The sequence below is a fragment of the Vidua chalybeata genome, chromosome Z (genome assembly GCF_026979565.1).
Source record: "Vidua chalybeata isolate OUT-0048 chromosome Z, bVidCha1 merged haplotype, whole genome shotgun sequence".
Taxonomy (NCBI): domain Eukaryota; kingdom Metazoa; phylum Chordata; class Aves; order Passeriformes; family Viduidae; genus Vidua; species Vidua chalybeata.
Window position 1 is genome coordinate 25,231,130 of NC_071570.1, and position 18,946 is coordinate 25,250,075.

Sequence of the window (18,946 nt, forward strand, 5' to 3'; positions counted from 1 at the left end):
CAATAGAAGTATTGTTATAATTATCAGACTTCTCATGGAAATAAAATAATTTGACACTTCAGGTTGAGTCATTGGAGTGAACTACAACTTGATTTGACTTGCAATATTTATTTTCTTTGCTTATTTTGGTCTCCATGTTTTTTGAAAACAATTAGTTCAAAAAATTAAAATATAAATTGATTTGGCATTCTTTCTGGCTAGATGAGGCACACCATATGGTCATCTAGGTTAATTGTTGAAATTGCTGGTTTGGTTTGGTTTGGGGTTTTTTTGCCTGTTCAATGTTTTATGACTGCATATGGAATTTATAATTTGGTCTGTGATTTCTGCTTGCTTTTTTCAAGCCACAGCAGTATTCTGTATAGTGATTGAATGCTTTAAAAGCAGAAGTCATTACTGTAATTGTAGTGAAAAAATGATATGAGATTCATTTCACCCCTAACAAACAGGCAATCCAAAGTGCTTTTATGTTTTAAGGTTGGAGTCCTCTTCTGAAAGGTCTCATTTCAAATGCTTTTAATTTTTCTTGGCTTTTACTTATGGGTTTCCTTTCTATTTTCTTTTTCAAACCTAATCTAAATACTTTAAACAGTCTCTATCATCTCTAGGAGGATTTATTTTATATGGTTATTTGCAATAAATTATGCATTTCAAAAAATTGAACTTGGAGAACTATTATTAAACAAAAAATATTAAAGCAATATTAATTTGTGTCTGATTGCTAGGAAATACTGAGGAAAAGACCTCAGAAAATTCAACTTAAAATGTCCCACTTATTATTTTGTCAGTTTTGGTCACTCACAGAAAACCTGTCTGGCATATATATGATGAACGTGATCATTTTTTAAAAGGTGGCTTTTGTTTATTTGTCAAGAATTTTAATTGTGTGAGAGGAATGTAAGAGATAACCAGTCTTCAATTATATATAAATACAAGCACCAAGTAAAAATATTGCAAATTTTCAAGTTAAAGTTGTAGCAAGAACTGATTTCTATATATTATCTACCAGTTCTGTGTGCTACTGTGGATCTTTGAACATACTATGTAGTCAATACCATGAAGGCCTTCTCACTGGTGCAAAATGTCTAATTCAGTCTATCAAACTTGTATTCTATTTCCAAAAACAAAATGGTGAGAATGGTCAAAAATGTCTGTTGTCCCAAAATCCTCTCAAATTTATATGTGGTAAGATAGATATGCTTATGCTCATCCTTTGTAGCTGCTAGATTTTATATACTGGAAAACAAATTAATAAAACATTAATTCTGGTAAGTATTTTTTTGTAACGGCTGTAAGAGGTTTTCGTGTGCTCATTAGTAGGTAGCTGTGGACTGAGAACTGGTATTTGTTTAAAAAGTTGACCACTTCAGTAAGCAGTCTCTCTTTAAATATAGGTGACAGTATCTCATTTTAAATCCTGAGTTTTTAATATGTCAGTCTATAGTGTAACTTCCATTAAGCTAAACCTTGATAATTAAGAAAAGTGGAAACTCTGTAGTAGAAGTGTATGCACTGGAAATAGAGAGCAATTGAAGACTGACTCTCTATGGGGGTTTTGCCTTAGAACATTTTTCTAAAGGATCTTGTTTCCTGTGAGTTTACCATGTCTCTAGAGATGTTCTCTAGGAAGATATGAGGTCTAAAAGAAACTTTCATTTCAGGGAAACATTTACAAGGTTCCACTTGTGTCCAATAAGATCTGAATTGGGATTGCAACCCTTCCCTTGGTTAGGATGTTCACCAATCTCCTTCTTCTACTTCACTGCCTATTTTCATGAAGACTGTAGTAATGTAATTATCTTTGAGTTCTCTGTTCTTTCTGTCAAATCCATTTGAAATTGTCCAGTAAGTTCAAAAGTAATTAAGAAGGGAGTCACTGATGTACAGAACATAATGCTGAAAGTTTTTGGTTTTTGTGGGAAACTGAAATGCAAACACATATCAAGGCATCCAAAACTTTTCATTAACTTCTTCACATGTGAGTGTAGCCTAATTATGGTTATATAGAATTATAGATTATTTTTTTATTGTTCGGGACTGGTTGAATTTGGAACCATCAATTTCTGAGAAGTGGAACACAAGTGTAGTCTAATATTTAGTGAAATTCAAATATTTTTCCTTATTTGCATTTTACAGAATTTTATTCTGGCATATTTCAAATAGCTGCTATTAAGGACAAGGCTTTCCATCACAGCACAAGACAGGGGCACTTCGAATACCCATTTTTCTTTCTTTCTGCATTTCTAACAACAGGAGAAAGTGACTGTCTGCTCTCTTCTTCTGTGCCTTTTGGGTTAATAGGCACCCTAACAAGAGGAGGCCAATATTATGCCTCTGTCTTAACCTGACTATATGCCAGAGTAAAATTTTCATCTCAAATATGTCAGAAGTGGAGAGCCTTTTTGTTCTCTTATTCCAGCCTATGACCTTCAGCTGCTTACTTTGAGTCCTCATCTGGAGTACAAGAAGCCATTTGAGTTCTAGCAGAAAAAAATAGATTGAGCTGTTCAGCTGCACTGCATCTTGAAGCATACCCTCAGGAAAACTTGATAAAGAGCTCTCATAACCACTGTAGTTATCCTAAGAGAAGGGAAAATATAAAGAAATCAAACTGGGGCATAGTGAAGGTTCTTTGCTTCTTGACTGATGACCAGCCTGTCAGCAGCACTAGTGTTGCAGAGGAAGGGCCAAATGAAGTACCTAGACTACAGTGCTCCATATGTTCCTCCCTTGTCCTTTGTAAGTAGCCCAGAGACACTAATGACATGGTAATGGCGTGGCTTCTTCAATTGCTTTTAGATGACAGATGAGACAGAGCAAGGAAACTGAAATAAATTATTCACCAAACCTAAAAGATGTGTTTTGTCAATAGAATGCTTGGTCCTCAAGCAGGAAATTTTATTTTATTTATCAAGGCTTTATGTTTTTATTTATTTGAAAATGTATTAACCCCAGAAAGCTTGTAGAATATGCCAAGGCAAAGACAAAGGTATATGACCTAAGTTTCTGGTGTATGTTTAAAGCTATATAAGATCTCAATTAATGCATTACATCTGCAAACACAGGGAAAAATGGCTTTTATAGCTACATGTTTAATTGTTTAACAGAACCTCAGAAAGGCTTCCTGGAAGTCCACCAGTTCCAGTTGCTTTTGCAGTTGCTTTCTTTCCAGTTGCTTTGCAGAGTTCAGTTCACATGCATAATGAGTTGCTGGGAGTTTTTTGACTACAAAAAACACTACACATGTTTGTGTAGGGGACTAAAGTAGACCTCCATCCCCATTGTATTAATAATAACTTTTCTCAAAGGCCAAAGTTTGCAAAGATCATCTTCTTGTGTTTTGAAGTTCAAGAATTATACATGTATACGTGTAGGTTGTAAACTTAACCTCTGATCAGCCTGGCAGGCAAATCAGATCTTATCTGTATTGTGTGCCTGATATTTAAAATACACTGTTATCCATGGCATAATACATAGTTCTGTAATTGTAGGAATGTGGAAAAGGGAGTAAAAATTAGTCACATAAATGTAAATGCCTTCATTAACATCAGATTCATGAGTAGATGTCTCACTCAGGTTGCTTTGTTATCTACCACTGTTATTAAATGAGATTTGCAAATGAAATGTTGGTATTTCAGAAAGCACATTAATCAGTTCAACCATTCAAAATATTGAGAACAGTATTTTGAAATTACTACCCAACTTGTAAGATTGTGAGGTATCATTTTACTTGTATGTGACACAATCTGCCTTTGTCTATACAAAGGTATATCAAGTATCTATTCCACCATTTTTTATGTTGGTTTACACAAAAATATAAATGCAGTATCTAGCTAATTAAAGCAACTGTTAACAATGATCATAAATTGGCACAAGATCAATCTGGATTACTGACAAAGCTGGAAATACAAAGCAAATTATTTATTTGTGTATATGCTGTTTCATGTCAGATGTTTGAAATTATTTAATTTCAAATATCTGTGTATTTACATTTCAGATACAGGAAAAAATACAAATTAAGTTTTCTATACAGGGTTTGAAAAGAAGTGGTAACATAGACTAGCTGAAAGAGAGGGAAGGAATTTTCTTCTCCTGTGTTCAGAACCTAAACTGTATAGTATCCATCTCTGTTATGTACATGAAGTTGTGAAAACAGACTGCATGCTGAAGGGCTATTTCTGAGGAACAGATGAGTCAAGTATATAATCAAGATCAGAAATAATTATCATGAAAGTATTAAGAAAGGAAGTTAAATATTTTAAGATGTTAAGATTTCGGTGCTTTCTTCATCCAAGGGATTATTTAGTAAATTAAAAATAATACAATGAAAATAACTTCTACAAACTTAAGTTCTTTCATAATTTTATATCAAAATTGTCCGTTTTGCCAGCTACATTGTGCATGCTGTGTCAACCCAGTAATAGTATCCTGTACATATATGGCCTAGTTGTAAGAAAAATTAAATGTTGTCTATTTAAAGATTTTTATTGATTTTCAATTCATCTTAACCATAAATGTCTCTGATCTATGGAAAATTACCTGGTTTGACAACTAAATTAATTTCAGGATTCAGAATCTGTAGTATTACAGGAAAATAAACTTACCCTGTAGCTATATGTTTTTGTTCTGTTTACTTTGATGTCAAGTTTCATTAGTGGTTTTTGGTATATAAACAAGGTCAACTTGAGGTCAAGCGTAGCTTAACCCTGATTTGAGAAAGTAGAGCTAAAGTATTGGACCATGTGATTGTACTCTTTTTACTTTTTTGGTTTTGTATTTATTTGTTTGTTTGTTTGTTTGTTTATTAAATAGCAGTGAAGTCTAGATCTTGCAAATATTTCTAATTGTATCTATATGGCCTGTATTTTAAGGTTAGAGAGCTTAAATGTTGATTTTTTTTGCCTTAGTTTGATGTATTTAATTTGGTATTTGGTATGTCTTACATCTGTACTGGACTGCATTTCTTATAGTTTGCAGAAAGTTTGAGCTATGTGTAAATTTCCATTTATTTCAGAAGTGCTAAATTTAGGGAGCTGTACAGAGGAGACTCTTTCTTAGTGAATTATCAGACATCCCATTTTTGATATCTGTAAAAGATACAGAAAACATTAAAACATTAAAACATTTGAATCGTTTTAATGTTTATGTTCTGTACTTCCAAAGCTATTCAGAGATATTCTCTTTAAACTTGACTTCAAATTTTATCTGAAGCCATAAGGTTCGTGTCTTGTCCAATTGAAATCACCAGCATAAGTAATTTTGTTATATCTCTTGACTTCTAACAAATTACGTTTTGGCCATACTATGTATACATATCTGTTGGTCAAATTGTTCCCAGTACCTGCTTTTTGATAGAATATACTGATGCTACACTAGAATAAATCACTTTTATATGTATACATATTCTAATTTTTAGAACATATTAGTAACTACTGAAATCACTGCATTTTGAAGACACCTTGGTTGTGTTTTTTTGTGGTAAACTTACTGAGATGTTAAGCAGTTCACATATACTACCTATGCATACAAAGTTGTGAGTGGAATTCTTTGATTCTGAGTGGGGAACATATTCATGTTTATCCTGTATATGTAACACATGATTTGGAGGTTTTGTGCATTTTTAAAATTTAGATTATCTTGGAGACTTATTTCTCTCTGCCCCAAAGTTATTTTAATGAAAGTATATGCTTAGCTGAACATTCTAAGTTATTTTAACGTAATTCTTTTCAATTTCTGTTCAAACAGAACTTAAGTTCCTAGATGCTTACTGGCTTTGAAGATTCAGGATAATGTTGGAGACGTGTAAAGGGGAACTTGGGAATAAAATTTTGAGTACCTGTGATGTGGATATTCTTTTCTGAAGTAATAGTGCAGGCATGCTGCCTTTGCTCTGGGGAGTGGAATTTGCAAGCAGTGCTTTGGCTAGCATACTTAAATATTGACTAGTACTTAGGAAAGGTTTTGCCTCTGCACCATCAGAACATCTTGTGTCTTAGCTGAAAGCAGTAAAAATCGGGAAATTTGTCTGGGCCAAGACAATTGTAGCCTAATTTAACTCAATACTAAAGCTAAAATAATGTTGATTTCTGTCTTTTTGATTAATAATTAATCAATTAGTAATTAAGTAGTGATTGATTAGTAAAAGCAGATGCATTTCAAACTTGCCAGTTTTCAAAGGAAATTTAGAGCTTGTTTTGTTACATTCTGTGCTGAGATATCTTGTCACACAACTTCGGAATGACAGATCATAAATTCATATAACTGTAGTAATGTTGAATAAAAATCACTTTCATGAGTTGTTGCAATTTTAATTTGGCAATGATTTAAAATTCAGTCTGATGTAAGAATGACATGGTTTTTTTAGTTATTTATCAATAGCATAATTTTTGTTGTTGTTTTTAGAACTTTCCTGATGTAGATGATGAAGGATACAGCATTAAACCAGAAGCCACACAGGATATCCTTTTTACTATTATTGCGCCAAGTTATTTGATATTACTGCAATTCTTTGGAGAGAGGAGGTACTGACTAAAGAGTTAAGGAAGATGAATGACATCTATGCCTATGTTGCAACCTTGTATTCTTATATTCATAGCTTTTGTAAAATGAAACAAATTTTTTCTTGGATATGTGTGTGCAAATGTTAAATACTAGATTAGATTAGATCAGCTGTCTTGGGAACTTTAAAAGTACAGTAAAAATAAAAAGCAAAAAAATAGCCAGATCCAATGCAGATCCAAAATTCCATACAGATCTTTCTCCATGAAAAGCTCTCAGAGAGTTTATAAAGTTTGCAAACTTTTTAAAGCATATTGAACGGTTATCTGTTCTATACCTGCGCCCTCACTTTTTTTTGTAGCGCTAGAGCAGAGTAGAAATAGATTTTCTGTTACTTAATGAAGTCATTACACTACATGCTGTTTCCAACTGGTGTTTTTAGGTTTTGCTGTCTTTTTAATTCCTTCATATGGAAAGCTTTAGTAGCTTTCATGTACAGAATAGATTTTGTTCTGAGTTGCCTTTATTGAGGCTCAAGATTTTTCTCTGCCATTCTCCTGTCGCTTTGGAGGAAAATTCTTGTCTACTTTCCTACCATTGCAGAGGAAAGTTCTACTTAAGAGCTGGGAATAGTTACCATAGATCTAAGCAAGCTTAGTATGTTGGCAAGATAGCTAATTTTTGGAAATGTATTCACTGAATTTTCTGGGTACTTCATATAAAAGGTGAATTTAGGCTGTACCATTACCTTAAATTGCAAAAACTTTTAAACAGTTAATGGCTCATTACAGTGGCCAGGTCATCATCATAACTTCTTTGTTTTCATCAGCTTTGCAGAATATTCCTCTAATGCCCACATGGAAGAGTCCTGTAACAACAAAAGCAGTTGGTGTAATCTCCTATTTACAAAATAGATATAAAAATGACAGACAGTTCTAAGAGGAGTATTATATAAAGAATATATAAAGAAGGAGAATATATAAAGTTTCATGCTTTGCATGCATTTCTGAACTGAGAGAAAAGTGAACAACATTCTTGCTTAGGATGAATGATTCATTTAGACATCTTATTTTTTGTAATCTCTTGTTTGTTGTGAAACAAGAAGGCATACATTCAGTGAAAAATATCCATGATTTGCAATCTGTCATGAGATAGTACTTCAGCTGCTGAAAATCTTGACCAACTTCAGGAACTTGTCATCTCCGTTTCTCTTTTCCTCCCTTACCCTCTAGAAATTTATTCTGTCAATGGGAACTCATGAGATAATTTGTTGGAGGACATTGTGTTATTATAATGACAGTCAATCTCTATACATCTGACTTAAATCTGTATTGGCCAAACACTTTACAAGAACTGTCTTATTTGTAGGAAATGAATTTTGAAGGTCATTGGTAACTTTCAAGACAAGAAGCCTTTTGATGAAATTAGAATTGCTTTTCTTTGAGACCTTTTCCATAAATGCTTTATTTTGAAGTAAGAGATAGGTGTAAGATAACGATACTTGGCTTTTTCCTCATGACAACTTTCAGATCCTTTCAGCTGAAAGGGATTTTGAATGTCAGGTTTAAAACTTTGTTAGGGAATAGTTTGAAGGAATTTAATGCAAATGTCTGTTATATTTTCAGGTGAAAATAACAGAAATGACGTAGAGGATATGTACACTTCTTCCAGATGGTACAAAAGTTTTGTGTTTCTGTAGAGGGAAATTTTCAAATTTTTCTTGTCAAAACAAATGCAGTTTTTAAGACTTAGCTTGGGCCTTTCAGAGCTTTTCTTCAGAGTAGCTCTTGTGCATATAAAGCACTGGTTATTTCCTTATTTTGAGGTCTGAGATGTCATTGTGATTCCTTTCTATCCAAAGATGACAGTACTTTAAGCAGCTGACATTGTTCAGTTAACTGCACAGGCTTCTGTTTAACTGGCATCCTTTCTTAAAAAATTTTCAGTGCCACACTGTAGAAGGAGCAAGTAATGGTGGCTCCTACTCTTTCCTTCACTGTTTATGTTAAGTACAGGTACCATGGGCTCATGCACCTGTACATCAGGTACAGGTACATTTCACTGCTCATCAAAAAACCTAGGCTTTTCTTCATTTGATTTAAAAGACTTATACATTTTTCATACATCTGTTAGAATCCCTGTTGGAGACTTGCAAATTATAATTTTACATGCAGAAGTGTTGCTGCTTTTGAATCTTAAATTTAACCTCATGCCTTCAAATATGCAGTTTTTCAGATACATAACAGATATTGCTACTCTTCAGTTATATGACATCATGTTTTTCTGAACAGAATCATCATTCTGAAGATAAATGGAATAAACCCCTAAATTTTAACTCTGAATTGTGCATTTTGAAATAGTGGATGTATGTAAGTGCACAGAGAGGTCACTTAATATGAGCATTTTGTGGATCAAAATTATAAAGTAGATTAAGCAGATGACTTTGAGGTATTTCCACCTTAACTGAGACAAACATACCAAAGAGAACCATTTCTATTCATCCAGTGAGTCTGACTCTGAAGATGATGAACCCAGGAGGTTCCATGTGGAAATAAAACCTGTCCAGCCAAATAACAGTTCTCAATACACTATGCCTTCTTTGGATGAATTAAAAGTATCCATAGGGAACATCACTCTTTCTCCAGCAATATCTGTAAGTCTTTTGTTCCTTGTCTTTTTGATGTGTAGAAAAGTGGTAAAGAAACTGTAGTGTAAACATATGTTATAATGTTCAGAATTTATTCTAGGTTCAGTAACTCTTTTTTCTTGTGCACTAGGTCATTTTTGGTACACTTCATATTCTAATACATATAGATTGCACTTTTATATTGCAATATAACATTAAGTACTTTTCTCATATTTAAACTTTCCTTTGAGACTTTTGAGTGCTCAGTTCTTGTGTTTGTGCTCTTGCCCCCATAAGACATTCAGTTACATTTTAGATTTAGCTGAGCATGGCTTTTAACATAATTTGTGTATTATTTTTCAATAACATACAAGTCTTTTAAAACAGATTGTATAATGAGGATACACGTAACATTTGTGGTGCAGCTTTATTGATGTATCCTGCCAGTTCATGGAATAATCCTTTATATCACTAGATGATAAATAATATTAGGGTATGGTAGTACAGTATTCAGATCAGAGCAAGACTGGTTCTGATTTTAAGGAAAATAGTGTGCAAAATATATTAAAATAATAATTTTTCTCTTTTTTCCCTCACCACATTTTGAAAGCAGAGGCACAGTCCTGTAAGTAGAGAATGGCTTTTTATTTGCATTTGTACTTAAAACTAAGTAAGTGTAGTATGTGAGGGGACTTACTGGGAAAACATGAGGAATGTTTTCTTTCATCTATACCATGTGATAGATACATAGGCTGTTTAATTTTCTGTCCCAGACAGTAAAGAAATTTAAAAATGCTGCTCCCTTTGTCCGCTCTACAGTATTTATTCCTGCATTTTCAAACTGATACGGCAGATGTGCACTGGTTGTTCTGTCCAGGCTCATGTTCCGTAGTCTTCTGCAAGCTCATGATGTTTTTGCCTGGTACTGAAAACAAAATATCTCATAGGAAGTTGAGAGGAAATAAGAACTCTGGGACTATTAAGTGGTTTATTTCACAGTAGAAGAATTTATTCCTATTTTTTTTCCTGTTTCAGGCACAAATGAATCAAAATTCATCCAGTAAGTGTGAATCTTTTAGTCTGTTAGTTTTTAACATAGAATGAAAACAAATTTTTTAATTGTTGGAGACATAAACTTCTTAAATATATGTACTTTAAACTGAACAAAAACTTTCTCTTCTTAATTTTATATAACTATTCCTTATCTATGTACTTGGCTGTTTTCTGTTGTGGGGACCAGACTAACCTGTATCTGACAGTAATGAGGAACACATCCAGATGCCAAAGAGGTTGCCCCATGGGAAAAACTCCTGTGCAAGTTCCTGAAACCCTTCCACCTGCTCAAGTTTAGAATGATCCACAAACCAGCTAAGCACACCATGTGTGTGATGTAAAATACTGATGTAGAGGATAGAGCATTAGCTTCTATTATTCAAGGTTGGGTTGGTTTCTTTTTGGCCAATGGAAAACCAGGCCAGATTTGCTGAAGAACAGTGTTGATGTAAACTCTGTAATTCAAGGAGGAAGTTTCAACCAAACAACACTTCCTTTTGAAGCACATTGGTCTGTGTAGTCTTCTCATAGTTCAGGAATATCTAAAGTTATCAGAAATTATACATTTTCTTTTTTCCATTTTAATAGTAATTTGTTTTAAACTGCCAACATTAATATTAACTATCATTTTATAATGAAAATGAAATTTTTATTTTATATTTCACACTTTTAGTGATAATACAGTATCTTTTTCTTAGGTGAAGAGTTAACAAAATCAAAACTTTCTGCTCCAATTACTGAGTAAGTTCAAATTTAAAATTCTATCAAATGCTGTTTTGCAGGAATTTGTTCTTATTTTTCTAACCTCGGAAACTCATTGGAAATGACAGCTGAGTCCTATCTGAAGTTGTACATCTATTGCATTATAAGCCTAAGTGTATCAATGGATATTTCCATTCATTTGTTTACCCCTTCTAATACATGTGATTTATTGTGATCAATCTCAGTTGGTAATTATAATTACATGGCTACACAATGTTTTTACATAAGGCAGACGTAGTTTCCATCCAAGGGTGTTCCGTGGTAAAGTGTTTAAGATTGCAAACCCCAAATTTATGCTGATCTGCGTACATTGCTTATGTGTATATATGCTGAAATAAATTAATTTGAAGATGTAGGTCTCAGAATTACAGCTATTTAACTGACATTATGGAGTATGTCCGCACACAAATTTTCACCAAAGTGTTGGCTAAGACAGTCTCCTTATGTAAATCAGTTATTTGACCTGCAACTTTTGAATAATTCTTTTCTTTTTAGATGCAAAGACTAATATATTCTAATTTGTCAAAAGTTTTTATCGTATTATTGACTTTTTACAAGAGTTATGTAGTGACAGGACTAGGAGGAGTGGCTTTAAACTGAGAGTAGTTTTAGATTAAACATGTGGAGGAAATTCTTTACTGTGAGGTCTGGTGAGATGTGGAAACAGGTTGCCCAAAGAAGTTCTGGGTGCCCTGTCTCTGTTCAAGGGCAGTCCAGAAGAGATTTTCAACAACCTGGTCTAGTGGATGTCAGCATGGTTGGAACAGAATTTTTAAATGTTCCTTTGAAGTCAAACTGTTTTGTGATTATTATAATTATTATATCATCAAACTACTACTGAAGTTCTTGATTTTTATGAATGCATAAATCTTTCATTTCTATTCCAATTTTAACTCTTAATATAGAAAGGGGAACAGTGACTTCCTGGCATGGGATCCACTCTTCAGCACTTCTCTTGAATCTTCCTCTTCAGCTTCTTTGGCATCCTCATCTTCCTCAGGTAAAATACTTGATGGTAGAGATGGTGTTCGCAATATTTCTAGATGTTCTGGTGTTGTTTTTTCAGTTATTGCAAGGGGACGTGCTTTGATGCATAAACTGTAGAATTTTATAAAGCAATATACTGTCTTAGTATTAATGACTGAGAAGGCAGCATATAAGGCTTTCAAGCTAGAGAGCAAGAAGGAAGAGGGAGTCCTAGACACTTTAGGGAAATTCTGTTTTGCTCCTTCCTTTTTTATTGCCTTCTCATACTTACTGAATAATTGTTCTCCATCTAGAATGTAATCCATTTTTTTTATCTGGTAAGGCTGGGAGATTAAATGGAGGTTGTTGCAGCAAGTGTGAGACAAGCTGAGCTTGCACAATGAATAGGGATGATTTCTTCTTTCCAGGAAAGTCAACTGGGCTATGTAGTACAAAGGCATTGCAGAGCTTTGCTGTGAAGAACTTGTTTCCTGTAGGAGATTCTGTTAAGAGATGTGAAGGCATAAGCCAAGTAGAGATGGATAAAAATGACAGGACTGAGACATGAATTAAGATGAGATCCTGAAAGCAGGGATATTGCAAGAAAAATTATGGTGTGTGGCATATGGGAGGTAGAGGGAGAGAGCACATGTTGCTTGGGAATTTTGGGTTGCAGGATATTAGTGGGACACTGGCAGGCTTTCCTGAAACCTGGTCTTTGCAAAAAAATAGTTCCATACTTCTTTTCAGTCTACCTACTGTGTATCTTTATTCCAACATCTTAATTTTCTCTTAATGCAGACACTTTCCTCCTCCCACACACCTGAGAAAGGAAGTGTGTTCACTGAATTTTTTTTAACTAAGTACTTGTATTCCGAAAATAGTTCTCACTTCTTAGTTCATTATGGCTTTCTAGTAGTTTTCTTCTGTGCATGATCATGCAGATTGAAGAACAATAAGGAAGAATACATGTATCAATAGGAGAATGCTGAAAAACTGGTGTTATTTCTTGGCTTAAGTAATGTTCTTTTAGCAACAATCAACATTGCTTTGTAACACTTCAGATTTTAAGAACTTAGTCTTTCACTACAAATTCGTATTCCTTAAAGGTTACAATTTTAATAAATCTGGCTTACAGAATTCATTATAATTCTCTCATCCCGACTTACATAATCAGTTAGTAGTATTGGCAAGTGAATCCACCACGTGTGTGGTAATACATTTAGTAATAAATTCTAGATATATATATATTACTGGAATATTCTGAAAAAAAATGGTGCTTTCTTAAAGTATTCTGTTTTGATAGCTTTGGTCTTGTGTTAGAGTCTGCAGAGAAAGGCAGAGGATATTGAACTTGTTGCTGGTGGTTGTAGCTGTATTCAGGTGTTTATTGATGTGCCTGGATGAGTAGTGAAAGCAGGTTAGGAAGTCTTCATACAGTTCCTCCTGGCAGCAGAACTGTGGTGAAAGTAGTCTCTGTCTGATGAGTAATGACAGAGATCCATAACATCCTCTGTAGCTGTATCTTACAGGAAGTCATCTACCCTAGTCATACCCATGAGGCTTATACACAGAGCCCTGCAGTTTATTGAAACTGGGGCAAAAGAAGGTTTTGTGGGCATAAATCAAATTTAGATACATCTGTGCCTTGGCAAACTTATCCATTAAATAATTCTTTCAAGGACTGTTGTTCAAGAAGTTAACTAAGATATTTACATTTTTGAAATAATCTGTAAAATTAAATAGAAACTAAGTGTTCCAAAGTATTAACAAATTTCTAATACATTTGGGGTAAAAAAAAACTGGATCAATGTAGGTCATGTTGTTTAAACTGAGTTCTAATGCTTGCTAACTTGCAAGTAAGTTTTAAAAGTTTTTTAAAAATACTTATCAGATTGTATTTTGCTCGAAATCAATATTTTATCTTCAGCTTGAAGTTTAGTAGTAAGCTGGTGCTTAAAGTTTTTGAAAATCTCAATCCAAAACTTAAATTACATACATTAGTTGTGTGGAATACAACACAACTAATGTCCCTTATGGTTTAAACATTTGTTTATCTATTGTTTTATAACCATGTTAATCATTGAACACTTAAACTACCTTGGTATTTGAGCAAAGAGTGGTTTATGCAGAACAGAAGTAATTTTTGGTCATCCATGAATAATCCCATTTTATTAGAAGTTTAAGCTAACTTTGTTATCTTGAACAAATACAACAGACATTTTTTAGCTAGCTCTTGATATTTTAAAAATGCTTCTATTAGTTTTCTTCCTTATTTTCATCCATATGTATTTTTTAAATAGTTCTTAACATCTCCACACTGTTTTTAAATAGGATTTATAGTAGCATTTTAAAGCCTTTGAACGATAGTTAAAATATCTGCCTGAAAGGGGAAGCTCTGTTCAAATTCTTAACATTTGGGTGGACTTCGAGAATGTATTTGTTTACGACAAAAGGACCACTGTAGAGAGAACAACTATACTTTTGATCTGAAATTTTAAATGTGTTTATTTTTTTGATTTTGGTTGTCACTGCTTTTGCTCCTAGCTCTGCCAATCTGCAAGATATTGAGAATGGACTAACCTTGCATTTTCTGCTTCTGTTGTCATCTAGAGCAACAGACAATAGCAAGTGCAGGGAACACTTGTGGAAAACTCCTTTTTTCAGCAGTCAGAAGGTTATAGGATGAGAAAGGAAAAAAAAAAACTGAGGTGGATGATGCCTCATCCATATTGTTACTTACTAGATACAGATTGATGCAGACAGAATAACTATCAGACTGAATCTTGTGGCTCCATTGTCTTCATTCGTTCACCTGAAAGCCAGATCTGTTGGACCTTCCTATTACAAATATTAGAACTAAGAGGATAAAAGTCTTTGGAAGGAACGTGATAGGTTTGACTATATAACTTTGATGCAAATTAAAAGCAGAAAGCTGTGGAGAGGAACCAAAAATGCAAGAAAGAAAGGACAAAGATGAGAAAAAAATGAGAAAAAATTAAATCATAACAGGTAGGAAATCAAAGGAATAGGGAAAGTTGTGAGAAATAGAGCCTTAAGTGGAGAGATAAACAATAATATTTTTTAATGTACTAAAAAATGGAAAGGGGCATGGTTGGCAGTATGAATGAAGTACATATGATATGTGACTGGCTTTTTCTTTCTTCTATTTGTGAGTTGGGGGCATTACTTTAGTAGAACAGTTATTTTTCATGCTGGCTAGTAGTCCTTGTGCAGTGAATATTGAATACTTTTTTGAATATTGAAAATTTTATCTTTTCATTGTTGGTCCTAGTTTCAATTCTTCCCTTTTCCTTCAGCTACCCTAACAGAGCACAATAGGAGCTCCTCATCATCTACCTCTGATTTGTCTGGGTGTAGAATATCTCAGTCTTTGCTTGGACACCAGACAGATTCTGGGTCTATAAGCCCATCCTCACCAGGCTTTACCATTAGCACTTTGTGCAAATCTGGTGTTACAGCAGCGCCATCAGGGAGTACCAGTACTTTATCCTGTTTTTCACGATCTCAGATTCAGTGGATTTCCTTTGCTGATGAACTTCTTACAATTAGACACACAAGCACAGACAAGAAGGAACCCCAAAGATTACATTTTAAAATTGAAAATGCCTGCCTTGCCTCTTCTGCTTTGCTTGGGAATTCTTCCAACAGCTGTGCTTCTGAGGAACAAAGTGACCTTTTCAATAACTCTCTATGCCATGAACAATTATTCATTGAAGAAACTGGCACTGCTGCTGAAATATCTTCTGCATCATCTTCAGCACTACTGGACTATAGTTTAGTGTCTTCTTGTGCTCATACAAATAAGGGTATGCCAAGCATGCATTCTGTACTACTCTTTGCTAATAACTGACTCCAAAAAGCAAGCTTTGGATTCATTTTTTCTTTTTGTTACTATTGCTCAACTGATGTTAAAATTAACTCATCTTCTTACTTAGAATGTACTAAACTGCTTGTTAATACCGGTTGGGACAGTGAAGTAAATATTAAGCTTGAAATAGAAGAAAATTCAAATTATTCATTTAAAGGCATTGCTTTTTCTTAACTATGCAGTGTTGCTTTTCTAGAAGTGGGAATGTATTTTTGTGGGATGTCAGACAGCAATGAAATCTCAAAGATTAAGTAATTGCGCTTGCGAAAACAATTATTTTCACATACAAACTTCCAAGACTGGTTGGTATAAAATTACTTGAGAGCAATGAGAAAGCCCATGATGCTGTTTTTAGGTGCACTTTTCAGGGTATCACATGGCACTATTTTAAAAGCACTTAGATTTGTGGTAACTCCTCTAGTAGAAACATCACTTCTAGATACTCTAACTCAAGTAAATAACTATTTATGTTCAGTGTGATCTTTCTAATATTTTCTTAACTTTGCTTTCTTTCAGCAAGGCCCACCACTCCTCTTTCTGTGGGCACCATTGTACCCCCTCCAAGGCCTGCTTCAAGACCAAAGCTGTCTACTGGGAAACTTAGTGGGATTAATGAAATAGTACGTATGGATTTTTTTTTTATTTGCCATTTTGACTTGATTTCAGATAAACCATTCATTTACTCTGTTACAGTGAAGTTACTTTCTAGAAAATGTTCAAGGAATCACATAAGCATGTTTTCAACGTTGCCAAATAGGCATGGTAATAGTTTACGATAACTATCTCATTACAACAAATAATTATTAACACAAGTACAAAGGTCCAAACCATAATTTTTGCATCAGCTAAGTGTTTTCAGTTGAGCAAATTGGTAATTGGATAATGAAAGACAAAATACAATTGAAGTTATTAACAAACCTCCCTTGATTTAGGGATATCACCAAAGCTCTGGGAAATGAGTGGGGGTTTTTTCAGTTGCATGTTGACAGAAGTAGCCCTGTTGTGACTTCTCCCTGCACTTGGTGCTGGTCTGTGGAGAAGGGAGGTGGTAGATCACAGCTGCTGCCCATGAGGATAGTGAAAAGTTGCACACACTCCGCATGTACCTGCCATGCAGGTTCTCCTGCTGATAAGGAATATGCTAAAGAATGCAAATAACCAAACAACCTATCAGACTCGGCCATGCCTAATTTCCTCTGTAAATATTAGTATTCTGCAGGTTTCATTTAACTTCCTGTTTTGGAAAAATGTTCCTGTGGTAAAATCCTATAATTGTCATTCAAAGCAGCAAGATATTTTCACCATATTCTTCGTACAAACAAAATTCTTATTTTATGCTTTGACAAAACTGACAGAATATTTTCAAACTGTTTTGCTTTTCTGTAGGATCAGAACAGAGTGTATTTTGAAATTCTTTTCTTTTTCCAATGCAGAATTTTAGTAATTGTTCTTAGCCCAAGCAATCTGTTCTTCATGTCATCATAACTAAATAGAAGAATTTATCTGTCCTGCTATAAAGTATGACCCTGAGCAAAGCTACATTCATTTTACACTGTTGCTTTTGAAATTTACATTATCTGGATACAAGCAGAAGGTTGCCAGTTGTCTTCATTATATGTTATCTCCTTTTACAATTCTCATTGTCTCTATCAAAGCCAACAAGTGCAATAGAATGGGGGAAAAAAGTTACTGTGACGTCCTGCTCGTACGGGGAAGGAAACACCCAAGATGCACAAATGCTAATGGTCGAAAGGAATGACTAAATGCAGAGGGTCCACAAAACTCACAAAGCTTTATTATTAAATGATGCACTTCACATGGAAATTGGTATGTTAGTCCCTGACCTACTATATATGCATATGACAATAGGTTCCGGATAAAGAGGTAGAATAAAAAAGGAAGAGACAAAGGAACATATGAAATAAAAAGCGAGAAAGAGAGATTACCAGTTCCAGTGTCAGTTCAGCTGATGGAATGTCCTGGATGTATCACGTAGGCTTGTTGGGAGTACCAGTTTTCCCCACCCTGGAATTAAGTTTCTTGTTTTCTATGCAAATTAGTTATCATGCACAGTTCATTCTTTCAGACCTTTCTGGAATTCAGTCAGAGGGCTTTGGGGGTCCTGTGTGGTCTTGTTACCCCCCTACAGTCTATGCTCACTTCTCTGCCTCATTCCTGCACTTGAGCTGTACCTGTTCTTGTGCTTATCTGCAGGAGCCTGAGCTCCTTGATGTCATGGAAAAGTGCTGCCAACCACTGCATAGCGCCTTCTCCGGACACATCTTGTTCTTTTTCACTTTGTTATTACCAACAGTCCTTGGTTATTATCAGCAGACCTCGTCTGTTAGTTCCAACAGTCCTTGGTTATTAACAATCATCTGTGGTTATTACCAGCAGGCCTTGTCTATTAGTAGCAACAATCCTTGGTTATTACTAACAGTCCTTGATCAGTATCAACAGCCCTGGGTCATTAACAACAGTATCATTTGCCTGTTATTACAAACAATCCTCAGCTGGTTCCACACTCATGCAGCTATCAGTGTTTCAGACATACACATTATCCCCTTATCTTCTGGGATTCTACAGTTATCCTGCAAAATGATGCTTCGGGGGTTTCAGTACCTTCAGTACCTTTCAGATAGCATGATCACTAGTTAAATACCTTAACAGTAAAGTGTATTCCTAAAACCATCTAGAAATTTAGAGTGGAGGAGACTTTTAAGTTCTCTAGGCCAACTTGCTCAAAAAAGGGCTGACTTCAAAACTGTATCAGGTTGCTCAAGAACATGCTGAGTTTTGAAAATTTCCAGAGTGGGAGATTTTTCAATCTGCCAATCTGGCAGCCTGTCTCAGGATTTTACCAAAAGGTTGCAAGAAGGACTTTTTCCCAAAGTCTGGCTGCCATTTCTTCGCTGTAGCTCTGGCATCTCTTAGAAGAGCCTGACTCTGACTTCTTTGTGTGCCCTTTTTTACCTAGTAGGAACCTGCTAATAAATCTCTTCTTAGGCTTCTCTTCTCTGGGCTGAAAAAACCCTGGTTCTACAGCCTGTTCATCTCTTGCTCCTGTACTCCAGTCACAGCTATTTTAGTTGCCCTCTGCTGCTCTCACTTCCAATTCATTAGTAGCTCTGCTTTAGCTCTCTAAATCT

At 34.7% G+C, this 18,946-nt stretch overlaps 1 protein-coding gene across 3 annotated transcripts in view; it reads left to right on the forward strand.

The window, feature by feature from the left end:
- The window catches only part of FCHO2 (FCH and mu domain containing endocytic adaptor 2), an 83,909-nt gene that overhangs the window by 46,852 nt on the left and 18,111 nt on the right, over positions 1-18,946 (forward strand). The window contains exons 12-18 of one of the 3 annotated variants that reach the window (XM_053968804.1): positions 6,403-6,457; positions 8,973-9,151; positions 9,735-9,749; positions 10,160-10,184; positions 10,876-10,918; positions 11,845-11,939; positions 16,314-16,417. In XM_053968804.1, coding sequence (XP_053824779.1) covers positions 6,403-6,457; positions 8,973-9,151; positions 9,735-9,749; positions 10,160-10,184; positions 10,876-10,918; positions 11,845-11,939; positions 16,314-16,417 — 516 coding nt within the window. The remainder of the gene's footprint in view (positions 1-6,402; positions 6,458-8,972; positions 9,152-9,734; positions 9,750-10,159; positions 10,185-10,875; positions 10,919-11,844; positions 11,940-16,313; positions 16,418-18,946) is intronic. The other 2 variants (XM_053968805.1, XM_053968807.1) reach the window with 2 other exon arrangements.